Here is a 17,824-nt window from a genome sequence, read left to right on the forward strand (position 1 = left end):
TTTCAATGGTGGTCAATTAGAGCTAAGTATTATAACTACAAACAAGCACATCAAAGTTGTAAAGAAACAATATAAGTCATTAATGTGTCAGCTGGTTGCTTAATAGCCTACTGATTCTGTCATTCAGACATGTTGATAATACTTAACTCGGAATAAATTTCCCATGCTAGAACCAGAACTGAAACAAAGTAAAAAAGCAACACACACACACACACAGACCAATTAACCTACCTCTATTTGTAGATTATTCAAAGCAGTCATATTTTCAGAAGATAGGATGAAATCCTTTTCATCATCAGCCAAAGCCTGTCTCTCGAAAACAGTGGATGGACTATCATCTATCTGTTTAAAGACTTCTTGAATTTGTTCTCTGATAATAGTAAATGTTGCAAAACGTTTATTCTAGAAATAAAATAAAGTTTAAATTAAATGAAAATCACTTTTGATGAAGCATCACAATTTTTACAGGTGAGGGAAAATAAATACCAGCAATAAATACGCTAGTATATAAGTACTTATTTTAATGATTCTAAAAAAAAAAGAAAACAAAAGGGGGAAATGCAACATAATTCACTTTTAGTGGTTGAACTTGAAGCAGATAAAGCTATAAGTGATAGTATATAAAACTTAGGAAAAAACAAAAAAACTTTGGATAGGAAAAGTTGAAAGATGCCTTCAACTTTTTCTCTCCAAAGTGTTTTTAACCTAATATTTATAAATAAATTATTTCTTATTCTTTCAAATTTTCTAAATCCTTGACCTGAAAAATATGATATTTTAACATAGAAGCAATTTATTCCTTTAAAAAAAACTAAACAAAACCATTGCACATCCATATTTTTCATGCTAGCATAGGTTAGATGAATATATTATTAAAGTATTATTTTTTACAGTCAGATGCCTTTTGTGTCAATAGCCCTCACTTTCTAAAAATTTTTTGTGAAGAAGTGAGATCATATTCTAATTGTTTTTAAAAGGTGCAAATCTGGTAGATAGTTCTGGGTTCGGGCCACTGCATGGCACCTTGGGCAAGTGTCTTCTGTTATAACCCCAGGTCAACTAAAGTCATGTGGGTGAATCTGGTAGACAAAAACAGAAAGAAGCCCATTATGTGTCTGTATGTGACTTTTTGTCTTGACTGTGTGATAGTTATGACTGTTACAAGAAGTGTCATGCGTTTCCAGTATTCTGTGAGAACATGTCTGGCTTGAAAATGCGAGAGGGTTGGCAACAGAAAGGAGATCTGTCTGTAAAAAGTCTGTCTCAAACTCCACCCAGTCTACACAAGCATGGAAGAATGAATATTATCCTTTAATATTCACATCATTTTGCAATAATCATTTACTATTTTGTAGCTATGAGATTTTGATGAGGTACTTGTTAATTTTTAGAATGATATTGTAGGGAAGGTGTGAGAAACCAGATGTGGCCAGTTTAAGTTATACATACATACATATAAAATAAAACAAAATGAAATTATTGTGTATAGTGCTCAGATTCCTTGTTATACTAAAGAAGAACAAACCTGCTCAATAGTTAGCTCTTCAATATGTTTCTCATATTCAGCTAGATCATCGTCTGAAGGAATAGAGCTATGTGATATCTGGAAAGGAGGTATTTTTGTGCGATCACACAAGATCTTCTCTTGATCTATTAAGTTCTTTAGTGCCACCATACGTGTGTGTTTTTGCTTTGTCAATGTCTCAAGATGATGGAGTAGATCTTTGCGACATTGCAACATTGTCTGCTTGCTATCAGGCTGGAAAAAAAATTAATAAATCACATAAAAGCCCCAGCATATATATGTATAAATGAAATACATTTAATGTAAGGTTAACTACAAATACATGCAAAAACATAATCTGAGTTCTATAAGAATCTTATTACTGAAGGACAAATTTTTTATTATACATAAGGAGAGGATATATCGATGGTCAGACCTCCAGAGGTAAGAGGAAAAGTTAATCTAGAGAGAATAGAGCTCTAAACAATGAATTATGAAAACATTTTTAGAATATGTCACAGATAACAAAAAACAAAACAAAAGACCCCAAAAGTGAAAATTATGTTAACTGATCAATTTTTTAAAATGAAGAAACAGTTGATATATTTGAAACCAGTATATTAGTGATAACTATTCTCACCAACCCGACAAGAAATGTCGATCTAACTTGATAAGATTTAAATTGATCAGTGAAGTATTTGAAAACATCCAAGTTGGTTCTTTACTGCCTCATCTGTTTTTCTACCTTCCAGACAAAAAATAAAATGAACTGAGATACTGATTTCTTTTGTCAAAGTACAAAATGTATTTTTTGCCTGTTTTTGGCAAAAGAATTTTTTTAATGTATAATGTCAACCCTAAATCTGAGTTTTATCACTTTTCTAAGAAGATTGAGATAATTGTAATTATCTGGAAACTGGCTGTTTATTGAATAAAGCTGTATCCCTTGACTAAAAGTACAATATAATGTTTACATTGCTGCGGTCATTATCCCAGCAATTTAATGCTGGCAGAAATGTTAGCAGGCGGGGGCGAAATGCTTAGTGGTATTTCACCTGTCTTTACGTTCTGAGTTCAAATTTCACTGAGGTCGACTTTGCCTTTCATCCTTTCGGGGTCAATAAATTAAGTACCAGTTGCATACTGGAGTCGATCTAATTGACTGGCCTAAGTTTAACATTAAGTGGAGAAGATTTCTAAAAGACATATTCTAAGAGAAATTTTAATATAAAGTGAAATGATTCAGCAGAGCAACTAAAAATGCTTTGCAGGAAAACATTGCTGCTGTACTATTTCATATTTCACTTAAATAATGAAAGTAACAGCTGCCAGATCTTGTTACAGAAGAAACAAAATAACAAAAATCCACTTTACTTCATATACGGGAACTGATAATTCTTTGCTGAGAATCTTCAACTTTTCTTTAATATCTGTTATTTTCCCAATAAGGGTATCTTTCACATCAGTTTCCTGTTGCACCATATCTTCAAAGAGGCTTTCCACATGCTGCAACACACTGTTACATCGCTCACTTCGTTGATCAGCCGCAAAACCAATCTCGTTCCATATACTCTCCAACTGTTGTAAGGAAGTCTCTACTACCTCATTCAGAACCTGAGATAAGGTATCACTGAAAAAGAAAAATGGTTTATGAGTTTTCTCTATTCCTATAGACATTGACAAAAGATGGTGCACCTTATAAAACATGTCAACAAATAACTCCGGTTAAAAATACATTTTTATGCCTTAACCCTTATACCTACCCTACAATGTGAACAATTACATAATTAAAACCTCAAAGCTAAAAGATAATGCAAGAGTAATTCAAAATGTGCATAAATAAGCAATACATTTGACAGAATAATTTGAATGCTAAAGGGTCAAGTAAATTTATGATATAGTGATACCACTAATGCCCACTGAAAATATTAACTCTTTAGCATTCAAATATAATACCTATTTATTCACGTTTTAAAAAATTTATCATATATTATCTTATAGCAGAGATTTCAAAGATGTTCTTGTTTATTTTTTAGAATGACATTGCAGGGTAGTTGTGAGAGGCCAGCTCTGACTAGTATGAACACAAGACAGAATATTTGGGCCGAATACAGCCAGTTTAAATGGTTAAAGGTTAATCATCTTGGTTTCGATGCAAAATTTAAAAAAACTTATCAAAACAATTTTATACATCATCATCCTTTAACGTCCGCTTTCCATGCTGGCAAGCCAGAAGGCTGCACCAGGCTCCAATCTGATCTGGTAAAGTTTCTACAGCTGGATGACCTTCCTAACACCAACCACTCCAAAAGTGTAGTGGGTGCTTTTTACGTACCACCAGTACTAGGGCCTGTCAGGCAATACTGGCACTGACCATGTTTGGATGGTGCATTCTATGTGCCACCACCACGAGAGCCAGTCAGGTGGCACTGGCAACAACCGCGTTCAAATGGTGCTTTTTTACTGCCACGTTAGAATGGTGCTTTTTACATGCTACCGGCACAGTGTCTATATAATTTCTAATTTCAACACAAGTTAATTTTACAAAAACCAGTGGGGGTTGCTTGCAAGCCACTTGAATAAAATTTATAAATCAAAAATTTATGAATTCTCCATAAAATAGGCTTTAGGAATTGTAGCAGATTAAGGCAGTCTGGGTGTTTGGACTTTTCCATAGAACTAAATTACATGAGATCCTTTGTATCATCAGGAACAATCAAAGTAAAAGAGGTACAAATGTTTATTATTCCAATATTTAGCCAATGTTTACCTTCAAATTAAGAAAATATATACAGAACATCTTGTTAATTCTACATCTGGCATTCTTTCGATATAGCTCAACAAAATCAAAACATTTCACTTCAGTTCGATTCTGTTTTCTGCTTGGAAATTTGTGGATTTTACATACACACATGAAACAAGTAAGAACAAATATGCAAGGCTTATTTATTTCAAGTTTAAAATGAGACATTGCTGGCATGCTGTGAAACAAAGAAAATCTAGTATTGATATTTTTACGTGTCGGTGGCACGTAAAAAGCACCATCCGAATCGTGGCCGAAGCCAGTGCCGCCTCGACTGGCTTCCGTGCAGGTGGCACGTAAAATGCACCAATCCGACCGTGGCCGATGCCAGCCTCACCTGGCACCAGTGCAGGTGGCACGTAAAAAGCACCCACTACACTCACGGAGTGGTTGGCGTTAGGAAGGGCATCCAGCTGTAGAAACATTGCCAGATAAGATCGGAGCCTGGTGCAGCCTTCTGGCTTCCTAGATCCCCGGTCGAACCGTCCAACCCATGCTAGCATGGAGAACGGACGTTAAACGATGATGATGATGATGATAAAGTGAAATTAGAGAGTTATTGGCATGCATATTGTGTTCCAACTATGATCAAGATTATGTTGTGAAATCTGTCAAAAAATTAACTCTGCAGAACAAAGTTTATTGCACAAGCATAATAAAATGTAAAACCTATTTTTGCATCTTATTTCCACATTTTTTAAAATTTTTATGAAGGTCTAAGTTCAGTTTCAAACCAAAATAAAAGTATTTCTGTTTTATTAAATACACACCAAACCATGTACAGAGGTGTTATGATAGCTCAAGCGAGACTAACTGTTCAAAATACTGTTATAAACATAATTCATCAATTCACAATTGTGCAGATAGCAACCTAAAGCCCTTGTACCATCTCATCAAAGCCACATTATCAAACAGATGTAGGAAAAACAAAAAGAAAAAAAACCCCACCAAGATATAACAGTTTTGCATCAATTTTAAACTGATGCTTTGAAACATTAAATTCTACATCCTTAGAAATGCAACACACACTTTTTATTACTATTCTTAAGAAATGTCACAAATGTAAGAGAAACAAAAAATTAGGCCAGATAAAACATCTGGTGAGTCAAGCAGGATAACAGTTGTCAAGATTAATTTTTTTTTATCTGTAATTGGCAGTGTTCCACACCCAACAGGAGTTAAAAGTGGAGGGAAAAACAAACAGAAAATTGTATTCTACTAGCTGATGTATCCAGCATTGCCCGAGTACTAAATATATAGAAAGTTTTTTTTTTGTTAAACTTATAGCAAGTTTAATCATATAATTCTTTCTCTTCTTTTATTCTTTTTTTTTTACTTGTTTATTTGACTGCGGCCATGCTAAAGCACTGCCTTTCGTTGAACAAACTGACCCCAGGACTTATTCTTTGTAAGCCTAGTACTTATTCTATCATCTCTTTTGCCGAACTGTGAAGTTAAACTAAACATAACATCAGTTGTCAAGTGATGGTGGCAGGGACAAACACAGACACACAAATATATTCATACACACACACACATCAGGCTTCTTTCAGCTTCCATCTACCAAATCCACTCACAAGGCTTTAGTCAGCCTGAGGCTATAGTAGAAGGCACGTGTCCAACGTACCATGCAGTGAGACTGAACCCGTGACATATGTTTTTAATTGTAATGTAGATACATGTTTAAAGCAGAATATTTTTTTCCACTTCATAAAAGAGTAAAAGAGAACAAGCCAGATGGTAAAGCTGCTTCTGAATGTTGAAAGTAGACATCTATCCTTCTCGCACAAGGCCTGATGTACTAAATAATATCACTTCAAAGCAATTATATTTATCTATATCATTTCGAACATAATAATATTAAGTCTGAATATTTTATAAGCATATTTGTATGTGGGACAATTATTTTCTACCTTCCATGATACTTGAAAGCTCATACAAACTTCTTTTTTTAAATATGATTTTTACAGCATTTCAATATATACTGTTTTTACATTGTTGTCTCAGAGAGGTGTGAAAGAAAGTGCTTGTGAGGGACAAAGAGAATTAGAGTAAGACAGAGAAAAAGGAGTGGTGAAGAAAAGAGAAGAGAAAAAGAAAGAAATTAAAGAGAAACTGAAAGAGAAAAAACATTTTTGTTGCTCAAACTAACAATCCTTGTCTATAATCACTTAGTTACAACTATCAGCCTTTCAATATCTCTTTTTTGGATCTTCTTGCTTTCATGAGGTAAGATGGGGTGATGACATACAGAGGACGAAACAGCTGCATCACAAACCTACAAGACTGCATCCACAAAAAGTGCATTTAAGTGAATGGCAAAGATTCCCTACACTTCAACTACTGATTCAAAGAAGTTTGTCTCTTCTTTATCCCGAATAGACTAGCTGCATACTATATGCCTTTACCATCACACTCAAATGTCAATCCCCAGATATTGCACTAAACACTTTGCTCTCCTACCCAACTATTTGGACACCTTATACCTTCCAACAGTTATTAGCACAAGTGTTCTCATTGACACAGCTAAAAATTTTCAGCAAATTGTGCTCACACTTCAATGCCACCACCCCCTAAATCTAACAGACAAAACACTGATGTTCTCAATGCTATACCTTCTTAATAAAGATTAGATCCTGTTCAATAAGAGACAGAATATTTATCTGCTAATAAATTAAATGCGATGTCTTATTTTACAAGACATGCACAAAGGGCTACCTAACTCCAGATCTAAAATTAAGCTATGATAACTGAACAAGCACATAAAATTTACTACAATATATAAAAGCTGGAGATAAGTACTATAGAAGAGAAGGGAAACTGGAACTTGCCACCAAAGAAAAGTGTACTCAAAGGAAAAGTCAGTAGCGCCAGTGGAGAGCTTCTTCAAATGCAGCCACTTCATACAAGACTGCTACTCCCGTGTGGGTCTGTACAGTCAGAGCTGACACTGCACCACCCTCAGCAGCTGGCACAAAATTCTCCAGGTGCAGATCCATGGTCTTTCAATACCAACATGCCTATCTATAAACTTTTCAATATACCCCTTCTGGTTCCTGAGGAACCACTTGTAAACTCAAAGCTCAAAAACATCATTAAAGATTTTTTAACAGCTGTGATATTCAATAGGGTTAATGTTACTGTCATAGATGAAGGAAATTCCTGTGCAGCTAGCAACTATCTCAACTTAATCCATAATTCCAAACAGACAAAAATCATTAAACAGGGGATGCTGGAAATATTGATCTAACCACCAGTTTAGTGTTTGATAGTAACCAATACTTGTATTGTGTAACAATTTTCCCAAATTCAATACAGCCCCATTGGTGTATAGATCCAATTATTGCTTCAGTAAGGAGCAAGTATTGAAGGGATGACCTCAAAAGGTCAGAACTTATGAAGGAAATGACAGAAGATTGATATATGTGGCACATTGCTGTATGAGAAGGCACACCCACCACAACAGAATTGAGATTCTAAAACCAAGGTGTCACATAAAAAGCATTGGTGTGGGTGCTGGTGCACATAGAAAGCACCCAGCACACTATGGAGTGGCTGACATTAGGAAAGGGCATCAATACCCTAGAATTGAAACCAATCCAAAACAGACTATGGAACCTGGTGTGGACTCTGGTCTTACTAGTTCTTGTTAAGCTGCCCAACCCATGCCTGCATGGAAAACGAATGTTAAATATTGATAAGAGTTCCTTTCTGATATTTTAACCCTTTATCTGTTCAAAGCATTTTCATAAGTTTGTCCTAAACGTTCATGTTTGTTTTCTGACTCTTACTTAACCCTTGTTTCATACATTGAATAATGGGACACAAAACTCTACTTGTGAAGACGTGTTGAGGCAAGTGAGGATCAGAATCGAAATCGATCAATGGAAATTGCAGATGTGTTACCAGTGCCGGTGGCATGTAAGAGAACTTTCCGTTTCGCGACCGTTGCCAGCACCGCCCCGCTTCGTGTCCGTTGCCAGCCTCGCCTGGCCCTCGTGCCGGTGGCACATAAAAAGCACCATCCGTTCGTGGCCGTTTGCCAGCTCTGTCTGGCACCAGTGCGGGTGGCACGTAAAAAGCACCCACTACACTCACGGAGTGGTTGCGTTAGGAAGGGCATCCAGCCGTAGAAACACTGCCAGATTTGACTGGGCCTGATGAAGCCTTCTGGCTTCACAGACCCCAGTAGAACCGTCCAACCCATGCTAGCATGGAAAACAGACGCTAAATGATGATGATGATGATGATGATTTTTTAAATAATTCCCATTTTACTCTAAGTGGTTGAAAAAAATAGGGAATGTGTATCATATGATGCAATGGATACCTGGGAAATATGTCCTCTGTATCACATGTGATACTCAGGACAGGAAAAGGCTTAAAAATAAAATTTTTAAATAGGACCTGTATCAATACATTCCACTAAAGCATAAAAAAAAGACAAATCTCTGCACTTGGCTAACCAAGTAGAAAAGAAACACACCCTAAATTTGTGAAAATGAATAAGGACATCCGTATATGACAGAGGATTGAGATATGTGGCACATTGCTGTATGAGAAAGCACACCCACCACAACAGAATTGAGATTCTAAAACCAAGGTGCCACATAAAAAGCACCCAGTACACTATGGAGTGGCTGACATTAGAAAGGGCATCAATACCCTCTAGTAGCTCACACAAAAAAAGCTAAGTAATAACTTTAGAACACCAACAGAATATAACATTGCAAACTAAATTGCCCTTCAATTTCAATTCAAACAGTAAAGGCTCAAGCTTTTTGAGCAATTAATTCTTAACAGAATCTTATCCATTAAGGAACAACACTAAATTAAAGAACAAAGCTGGATACATTGTGGAAAGTCAGCTACTTAAGATATATAGAAAAGGGGTTTGAACAACAAATTACAGGAACAGTTTTTGTTGAATGAACTAACAGTTACTGTACAATTACCAAAAAAGTTACACAACTGACATTTACAAATATGGCTCATCAAGTGTTATAAGAAACAGATGCTGAACAGCAAAAAGAGCACAATAGAAAACTACAAAATAGTCTACTCTACTTGAAGATAGCATGGTAAGCATTTTTGTTTGCCATTTGCAGAAATGACTATGTTGCTTCAACCAATCTAAGGCCCTTGCTGTAAAGACAATGAAAATTCCTACGTTTCATTTAAGAAACAAAGAAGCAACTAGTTGTCTCAGGTCCAATGACAATGATCTTTACCAACCGGCTGACAGTGCTTCATCTAATAACTGGAGACATGTTGCCAGCAATGCTGGTAAATAAAAAAGCAGAGGTTTGATGAAAATATTTCATAACACACAATGTCGTAAATATTTTTTAAAGAATCTACCTGTATACAATCTTATAGGCAAAAACTGGTAAAAATCAAATACCGAAGTCGGTCTCAGTAGAAAGTCTACATGAAATGAGTGAGAATGACTTAACTGCACTGGATTTGGGCTAACCATAGTTACCAAGATGAGATAGGGGCAGTCTAAATTACGCTGATTTGCCATTTATTGGATTCCTCTTATTTAAAGGATTTGAAAAATAACACAGTGAAACAAGATAGTGTAAAAAAGTGAAATGAAATAAACTGAACATCGACCAATCTGGGACTTGAAAGATGACAAACAACCACGGACAAGCAGGTGCTTTCAAGCTGAAAAATTATCTGCACTGTTTTTGATGGACTCAGGTTGTTGAAGTTATGCATTGGATCTTTGGCGAGGATGAGCATAAAAAAAAGACATTTTCTGATTCTCGTTGAAAATGCTGAGAATCATCCAGATAATTTAGTTATAGATTGCTCCGGGACCACTCGTTTTTGTCGAACATGTAGGCAGCTTATTCGAGCTTCAACGATTTTAAGCTACGTATATTTGGTGTTTAACAAAACGTTGATCAAAGTGTCATAAAAATGAAATACATCGCATGCAAAATAGAGGATTACAACACACATATATTATCAATTATTACATTACATTCAATTCGCCATCCCTTATTCGTTTCTTTATCCATTATATTTCCCTTCACGTTTCATGTATACTGAAGACCCTTTTTGTCATTGCTTCAATTTACGTAAACAGTGTTGGGGAAAACAAAGAGTTGTCAGACTTATTTACAAAAAGTGCGTGAATGGAAGCGGCTGCTAATTATTGCCTTCAACTTTATGTTGCTAATTATATCCTACAGGATACTTTTCAATTTTTGAAACAGAATAACCACAGCTATTTACTTGTAACTTTTTTTTATAAACAAATTTCATGCAAATCATCAGCTTAGCTCTTTAAAATATCAAACAAGAAATGTTTTTGTTAAAGTTATTTTAGTATTTTACCTGTGGGAGGGAGGGAGAGAGAGGTAAGTAACTTGACCGTTACTATTCGTTGAGGGAAATTTAGTTACTATTTGTAACCGGTCGACCTGGGCTATTTTTTGTGGGCGTAAAACGAAAGTGTAAAAAGCCGAAGAAAAGAGGTAATTTACCAGAAAGGTAAAGGTAGAAAAGAATACCGTATATGTGAAAAGCGAAAATGTTAGGTATCGATATGAAAAAGCGAATAAGTTAAATGAGATGTGGTATCAGATTAAAGATTATGCATTGAAACAAGTTGTGGTCATTTGAAACTAGTTCAAAACTACACTACACACACGACGGAGATAAAGTATATGTACACCACTCGTTTTCGGCGCAACAAAAATCCTAACCTTAACTTTAAACACCGGGTGTTCGTATTCTTTACTTGTTCTATTTCTTTTGCGATACTTTTCTAAATCATTCATAAGCGTACTTATGTACTCGGGCCTTGAATTTTGTTAAAACGTTTAATGTCTACCAATATAGTAAACCAAGAGAATGTAGTCGTTTGATTTAACCACAAATTAATACTGATTATTATATGAACTAATAAGGGAATATCTAAGCAGTCGTTCGACTTACTATAAATAACAGCCATATTTCCTTCCAAATCACACATCACAATCTTACAAAATAAAAAAAAACGAAAAAATTACACAATATAGTTAGAGGTTGATATAATTTTCACTTATTTTTAACATTAAAGTTAAACTAGATCAGTGGTTTTCAACCCTGAGGGTCCATATATCTTTTCGGGGGTGTGAGGGGGGGATTCAACATAAAATAGGGATACCCAAAATAGTAAACTGGGGACCCACACAAGTTTTTTTAAGGGCTCCTGAAATAAATTTTACTTTAGATATAAGTAATGGTAGGTTTCTTTCTCTAACATTTTACATAGTTCAACCTATGTGTAAAACAAAATAGATATTTGAAAGGAGTTTCTATAAACGTCTAAAGACTTTGAGGGTCCACCAAAATAAAATAGTAATCAAAGGGATCCATAAGTAAAAAAAAAAAAAATATTCGAGCCCTCGAACTATATATAAATACATATATAAAATAGTGTAGCTCCAAGTCAATAGACTGCGCGACTTAACGGTTTGAAAACAAAAATTCGTTAACACTGAACTCCAGAGGTATATTCTAATTAAATCAGCTCAAAATATTCATTATATAGTCAATGAGAGAAGTGTGACCAAATATATAAATGACAAAAATAAAGCAATCTGAGAAAGAGTTAGAATACTATCTAGTATATAAATATATATAAAAACACATTTTATCTAGTATACAAACACACATATTTGAAGCGCGTGAATATTGTGTTGAGCGAAAAGGAAAAAAACATCAGTAATTTTGGTGAGGTTTCTCTTACATTTGACAAGAAAACAGAGACACACACAAATTTTTAGCAGTTCGATGCTTATATCATTTCTATATCAAAATAAAAGAGAGAAATTTGACGAACTTACGCGGGCATATTTTCGTTTTTATTCGCAATTTTAAATTTCGTGCCAGTTGACGTCGCCGCCATCCATTCAACTAATAAGTAATATAATCACGTGACGTACAACAAGCTTTACAATTGGTCAGTTTGAATTTGAGGAGCTGGAAGTAAATAGTGTGAAAGGGGAGTTAAGCTAGAGCCGGCTTTTAGCTTTATTATGGGTCAAAAAAAACATTAATTGTTATGTAAAGGAGGCAACGTAATAACGTTGTCTCTTTCTCTCTCTCTTTTTCGAATTTGCCGCTTCGTCATCCAATTGGTTGGATCTTTGCACATTATCTATTCTTAACAGATGACACAATAATATATTAACTTGTTGCAGCTAACTTATCTGAGTCATCAGACGGGTAAATAAAAAGGTAATAAAGAAAAAAACAGATTAGAAATGTAAAAAGATGAAAAAGGACACAGTCTTTGCAACATTTCAGAATAGACGGAAGAACTATAATAGATGCTTTACATTATTTTTCATAGTATTTATTTTACCTATTAAATAAAAACTTGTATGATGCTGTTTTCGTACTTACTAACAATGCATGTAAGATTTTTCTTTCTTAATTTGAGTAACGAAGTATTATAATTTCTTTTCAAACTATAATCTATTACTGACTGACATCATTTTTCGACGGGAAATAAGACGTAGTAATGTTCGTGCCTTTGCCAAATGCATTGTAACTAATAATAATAATAATTAAGGTGGCGAACATACAGAATCGTTAGAGCGGCAGGTAAAATGCTCAGTGGCATTCTTTACAAGCTTTTTTTTTTTTTTTTACATTCTGTGTTCAAATTTTGCCGAGGTCAGTCAGTCTTTCAATCTCGATTGATACTTTCTTTTATCGACTTCGAAAGGATGAAAGGCAAAGTCGACCTCGGTGGAATTTGAACTCAGAACATTAAGACGTTTCTGGCGTGCTAACGATTCCGCCAGCTCGTCACCTAATTCGAACTAATGTTAATGATAATTTCTTGTAGTCAGATGTTCAAGCTATGTGAAAAGGCTATAGTTTTGACAGATGCAAATCTCAGTGATACTTTATCGTTATATGTAAACATAATCAGGAACATTTATATAACTTTCCTCCCGCCCGTGATATTCTTAACGAGTAATGTGTATTAACTGTTTTAGAATACTCGTTTTCGATGTAATAATATTGGCCTAACCGACTTTTGTTGTGATTGCGATTGCGATGTCAACTTTTAAAATTAGACTCGGTATATTAACAGGAAAGATGGGATTTTGGGTACTACTTGAGAACAGTGGTCCCGGTGCGCGCACTCACGTAGTCGTGCATCCGCGCTAGCTAGTCATGACTAGTCGATCCTTACTTTGTGTTTTTGTGTGTTATTTACTTTGTTTAAAAAATTATTTACTTTGTGTTTTTGTGTTTTATTTACTTTGCTAGGTTGTTGTTGTAGGACCGACTAGTCACGACTACGCGAGTGCGCGCACCGGGACCACTGTTTTCAAGTAGTACCGGGATTTTGTTTATACACCAAGTCAGATTTATATATATAATGTTTGTAAAAAACACAAATCCGAAAGAAGAAGAAGAAGATGTAGAGCGGTATATATTAAAAATGGGGAAAGCCAGTTTACTGGGTTCCCTTAGGCTTCCCGTCCATAAAGGGTTTTGCTTTATGGCGTATTCTTAGATCCCAAAAACTTGTTGGCCCATGGGATCTGACCATACGCCATAAAGCTAAACCCTTTATTGACGGGAAACCTAAGGTAATCCCATAAACCAGCCTTCCCCATTTTTCATATATATATATATATATATATATATATATATATATATGTACCAACCTAGCAAGGTGCTTTAATTCAACAGAATCTTGAATATAAAGATATATATATATACACACACACTCATCCAGGACAGTCCCTAGGGCTGGTGGCGCCCCAGGCAAGCTGTACTTCAGTGTGTACAAGCTGACCGTTGTGGAAATCTTGTCTTTGTCTCACCCTCCTTGACGTCCCTTACAAGCTGCCGATACCTTGAGCCGGCCCTGCACACATCAACAATTGTTCCCAATCAGTAGGTCTGATGAGTTGCCTATATTGCTCAGAGTAAAAACAGAAGTGAAACCAATGGTAACTTTCTGACCAGACATAATCTGCGACTACATAATTTCTCACTTTCTGTCTGTCTGTCTGTCTCTAAATATACATATGTGGAGGCGCTTGGCCTAGCGGTTAGGGCAGCGGACTCGCGGTTGTAGGATCGCGATTTCGATTCCCAGACCGGGCGTTGTGAGTGTTTATTGAGCAAAAACACCTAAAGCTTCACAAGGCTCCAGCGCGGGGTGGTGGCGATCCTTGCTGTACTCTTTCGCCACAACTAATATGTGGGATACAAATGAGAATGACACCAACTGCTCTGCCTGCAACACCAAGGGCGAGCTGATGGGCAAGATCAAGGAAGTGTTTGAAGATCTTCCTAGAGACACAGTGGAGATTGTATGTACCAGGTTCCAGAATCACTTGAAGCCATGGAGGAAGCTAAGGGCAGATGCTTTGAGTAAACTATTATTTTGTTGCCATAATTTAGTTAATATTCTTTGCTCTTTTAAAATACTTTATTTTCGGGGGAAATATTGTTTTCTTTATCGTTTATGAAAACTGTCAAATTTAGCCTGAACGCCCCGCATATATATGATGGATTCTCTTGTTGTGTATGGTATCCTCTTCCCCTACTGCAACTGCTGCCATCATCATTCAACATTTACTTTTTCATGTTTGCATGAGTCAGATGGAATTTGAGCCAGATCTTCAACGGCCAGATGCCCTTCTTGTCACCAACCCTCATCTACTTCCAAGCAAGGTAATATTTCTCCATGGCATAAGGCAGCAAGCTGACAGAATTGTTAGCATGCTAGGAAAAATGCTTAGTGGCATTTTGTCCATCTTTATTACTGGCCTTGTGCCAAAATTTGAAACCAATCAGTGGTGGCTCATACATAGGCACTGCAGAACTGCAGCACCCCCTATTTCTACTCGATATTATCGATAACATTCAATATAATGAGTCCTTTTTCTTTAATTCTTTCTTTATACTTGTACATTATATTATCCTTAAGCTTAATGTCAGTAGCCATCCTCTAGTTTATGAAAAAGATACAAAAATCCTTGTACAGAATTGTGCAATGACATGGTGTTTGGCTGTTGTGCGCATACTCACATGTCCAAGATAGGAAGCTTCATGCTAGGGAGAGACAGTACTGTTCATGCAGTGCTGGTGAAAAGTAGTGTTTCTTTTGACTCCATGTGTGTTGTGTTTAAAAACGTGTTTATATTCTTGAATGTGATAAAGTGTAGAAACAAGGGGGAATTCATGGTGATGTTCAGTGAACAAATTAAACACACTACCCGGCAGTGGCTAAAACATGAACCGATCAAGTTTATGTATAAATATTCTTTTTATATGTTTGTTTCCTTTTACACAATATTAAAACAACAGCTAAAAATTTTCTGAAGTAGCCCCCCCCCCCACTAATTTTATCTATGAGCCACCACTGAAACCAATATTTTTCAATGGGCAGGCATGCTCACACAAAATATTGGAAATGAATATATGACATTGACACTCATTTACAACTATCATGCATTGTCAAGACAAGAAGACACATACACACACGTGCGCACGCATGCACACACATACACGGCAAACTTCTTTCAGTATTTGTCTATCAAATTCACTCACAAGGCTTTAGTCAACCTGGAGCTATAGAAGATGCTTGTCTAAGGTGCCACACAGTGGGACTGAACCCAGAACCATATAGTTGGAAAGCAAGCTTCTTACTACAGAGCCATGCTTGTGTGTGTGTGTGTGTGTGAATCTGTTTTTACGGATCATAATTTCAGTTGGGAAATATTTCCTTTTTAGATATTTTTCATTATTTCCCTTGTCATTTGGAAAATAAGAGGATGTATGAATTCTCAAAGCTGTCTACTTTGAGGATGTAAAACAAAATAATCACAGCAATAAATAAGAATCTATCAGGAAGTTTAAAATGTGGACATTTGAGTTAATGTAGACATATCAATTGATTTAGAGAGTAGGATGTTAAATAGATGATACTAGAGATAGGATATTAATTAGATAAATGTTAGGGTTAAGAGTGTCTCAGATTAAAGCCTTCATCTCCTTCAACACCATCAAGACTAAATTGCTTCCTCAAAAAGTCTTCTTGTGAACGTGACCTGGGCATTATTGTCAACAGCGATTTGCGTTGGACAAAACACATTGCTAAAATTGCCAAGAAGGCTGAGGGTGTCTTGGCATCACTTACCAAGTCCTTTGTGAGCCACTCTCTGGCTATCTATCTGAGGTTTTATATAGTTATGGTGCGGCATCACCGGTCTGGAACCCCTATCTTGCCCAGGATATTAATCACTTGGAAACTGTTCAGCGACGTGCAACCAAGAGAATACCCTCCATCAGGCATTTGCCATATTCTGAATGCTTTACTTCCCTGGGCATGGATACATTGAAACTCTGACGTCTGGCAGCTGACTTGGCAGACACCCATAAAATTATTAACCATCTTACTAACAATAACTTTAAACACCTTTTCAAACTCCACCTGTCTAACACCCATGGACATGTTTACAAAGTCAGAAAACAGCACAGTTCCCATGACTTTCGGAAACATTTTTTCATGCTAAGAGTTGCTGAAGTATGGAACAAACTGCTAGCATCAGTTGTTAGTTGTTGGAGTACTGCATCCTTCAAAACTTCAATGCTTCCTGAGATTCGCCAACACTACACCTGAATTTCTCCCCTCCATGCACACGCAAGCATGTATCTGACTCATACACTGTTCACTTCCAAGACATTTGTACATTACTGCATATGCTTTATATGCACTTTTGACAAGTTGTGGTGCACCTGAGCAATGTATACAATAATTTCATTATTATTATTATTAAAATTTCAAAGAAATAGTTTTCCATTACATTTACCCTTAAATAAACAACAAATGGCAAAAATTCTCAAAGTTGCTTATAAATAACTTCAAGGAATCTGATAATTTCTTAAGATGTCAAAAATATAACATTACTAAAACTGTATCCTAAAGACTAGGGCTCTCTCTTCAGGGCCAGAATATATTTCAGTTTTGATTAGTTACTGACCCTACGAACCTTAAGTTTGTAAGGTTTCCATGAATCAGGTTTGATTGTGTATCTGCTTCTGCATGTATATAAAAAAACCCAAAAACTGGCACTCTACAATAAACTGGCACTTACAACAATAAATGTTTCAGTTAATTTAACTGCTAGTGAAATTAATGTGTTAGCGGCTAAGCACTTCACAGAGATGTGTACCCTTCACATAGTTCTCAGGGAGATTCAGCATGATACAGAGTGTGACAAGGCTGGCCTTTTGAAATACAGGTACTACTCATTCTTGCCAGCTGAGTGGACTGGAGCAATGTGAAATAAAGTGTCTTGCTCAAGGACACAATGTGTCACCAGGAATTGAATTCACAATGTTATGATTATGAGTCAAATACCCTAACCACTAAGCCATGCGCCTTCACATGTGTATAATATATGTATAATAAAGCCACCGAAACTCATCTGATACAAATTCTTTAACTCATCTTCTCAAAATATTTCTCTAAACACT

General features: G+C 35.9%; 1 protein-coding gene across 2 annotated transcripts in view; it reads right to left on the reverse strand.

Moving 5' to 3' along the window:
* LOC115219488 (protein regulator of cytokinesis 1) overlaps positions 1–12,305 on the reverse strand; it is a 34,420-nt gene extending 22,115 nt beyond the window's left edge. For both annotated transcript variants that reach the window (XM_029789661.2, XM_029789660.2), the window contains exons 1-4: positions 12,154–12,305; positions 2,879–3,134; positions 1,526–1,759; positions 232–402 (exon numbers count right to left, since the gene is read on the reverse strand). In XM_029789661.2, coding sequence (XP_029645521.1) covers positions 232–402; positions 1,526–1,759; positions 2,879–3,134; positions 12,154–12,215 — 723 coding nt within the window. In that variant the 5' untranslated portion in view covers positions 12,216–12,305. The remainder of the gene's footprint in view (positions 1–231; positions 403–1,525; positions 1,760–2,878; positions 3,135–12,153) is intronic.
* Positions 12,306–17,824: the final 5,519 nt, after the last annotated feature.

This window comes from Octopus sinensis, linkage group LG14 (assembly GCF_006345805.1).
Source record: "Octopus sinensis linkage group LG14, ASM634580v1, whole genome shotgun sequence".
In the NCBI taxonomy this organism is placed as follows: Eukaryota; Metazoa; Mollusca; class Cephalopoda; order Octopoda; family Octopodidae; genus Octopus; species Octopus sinensis.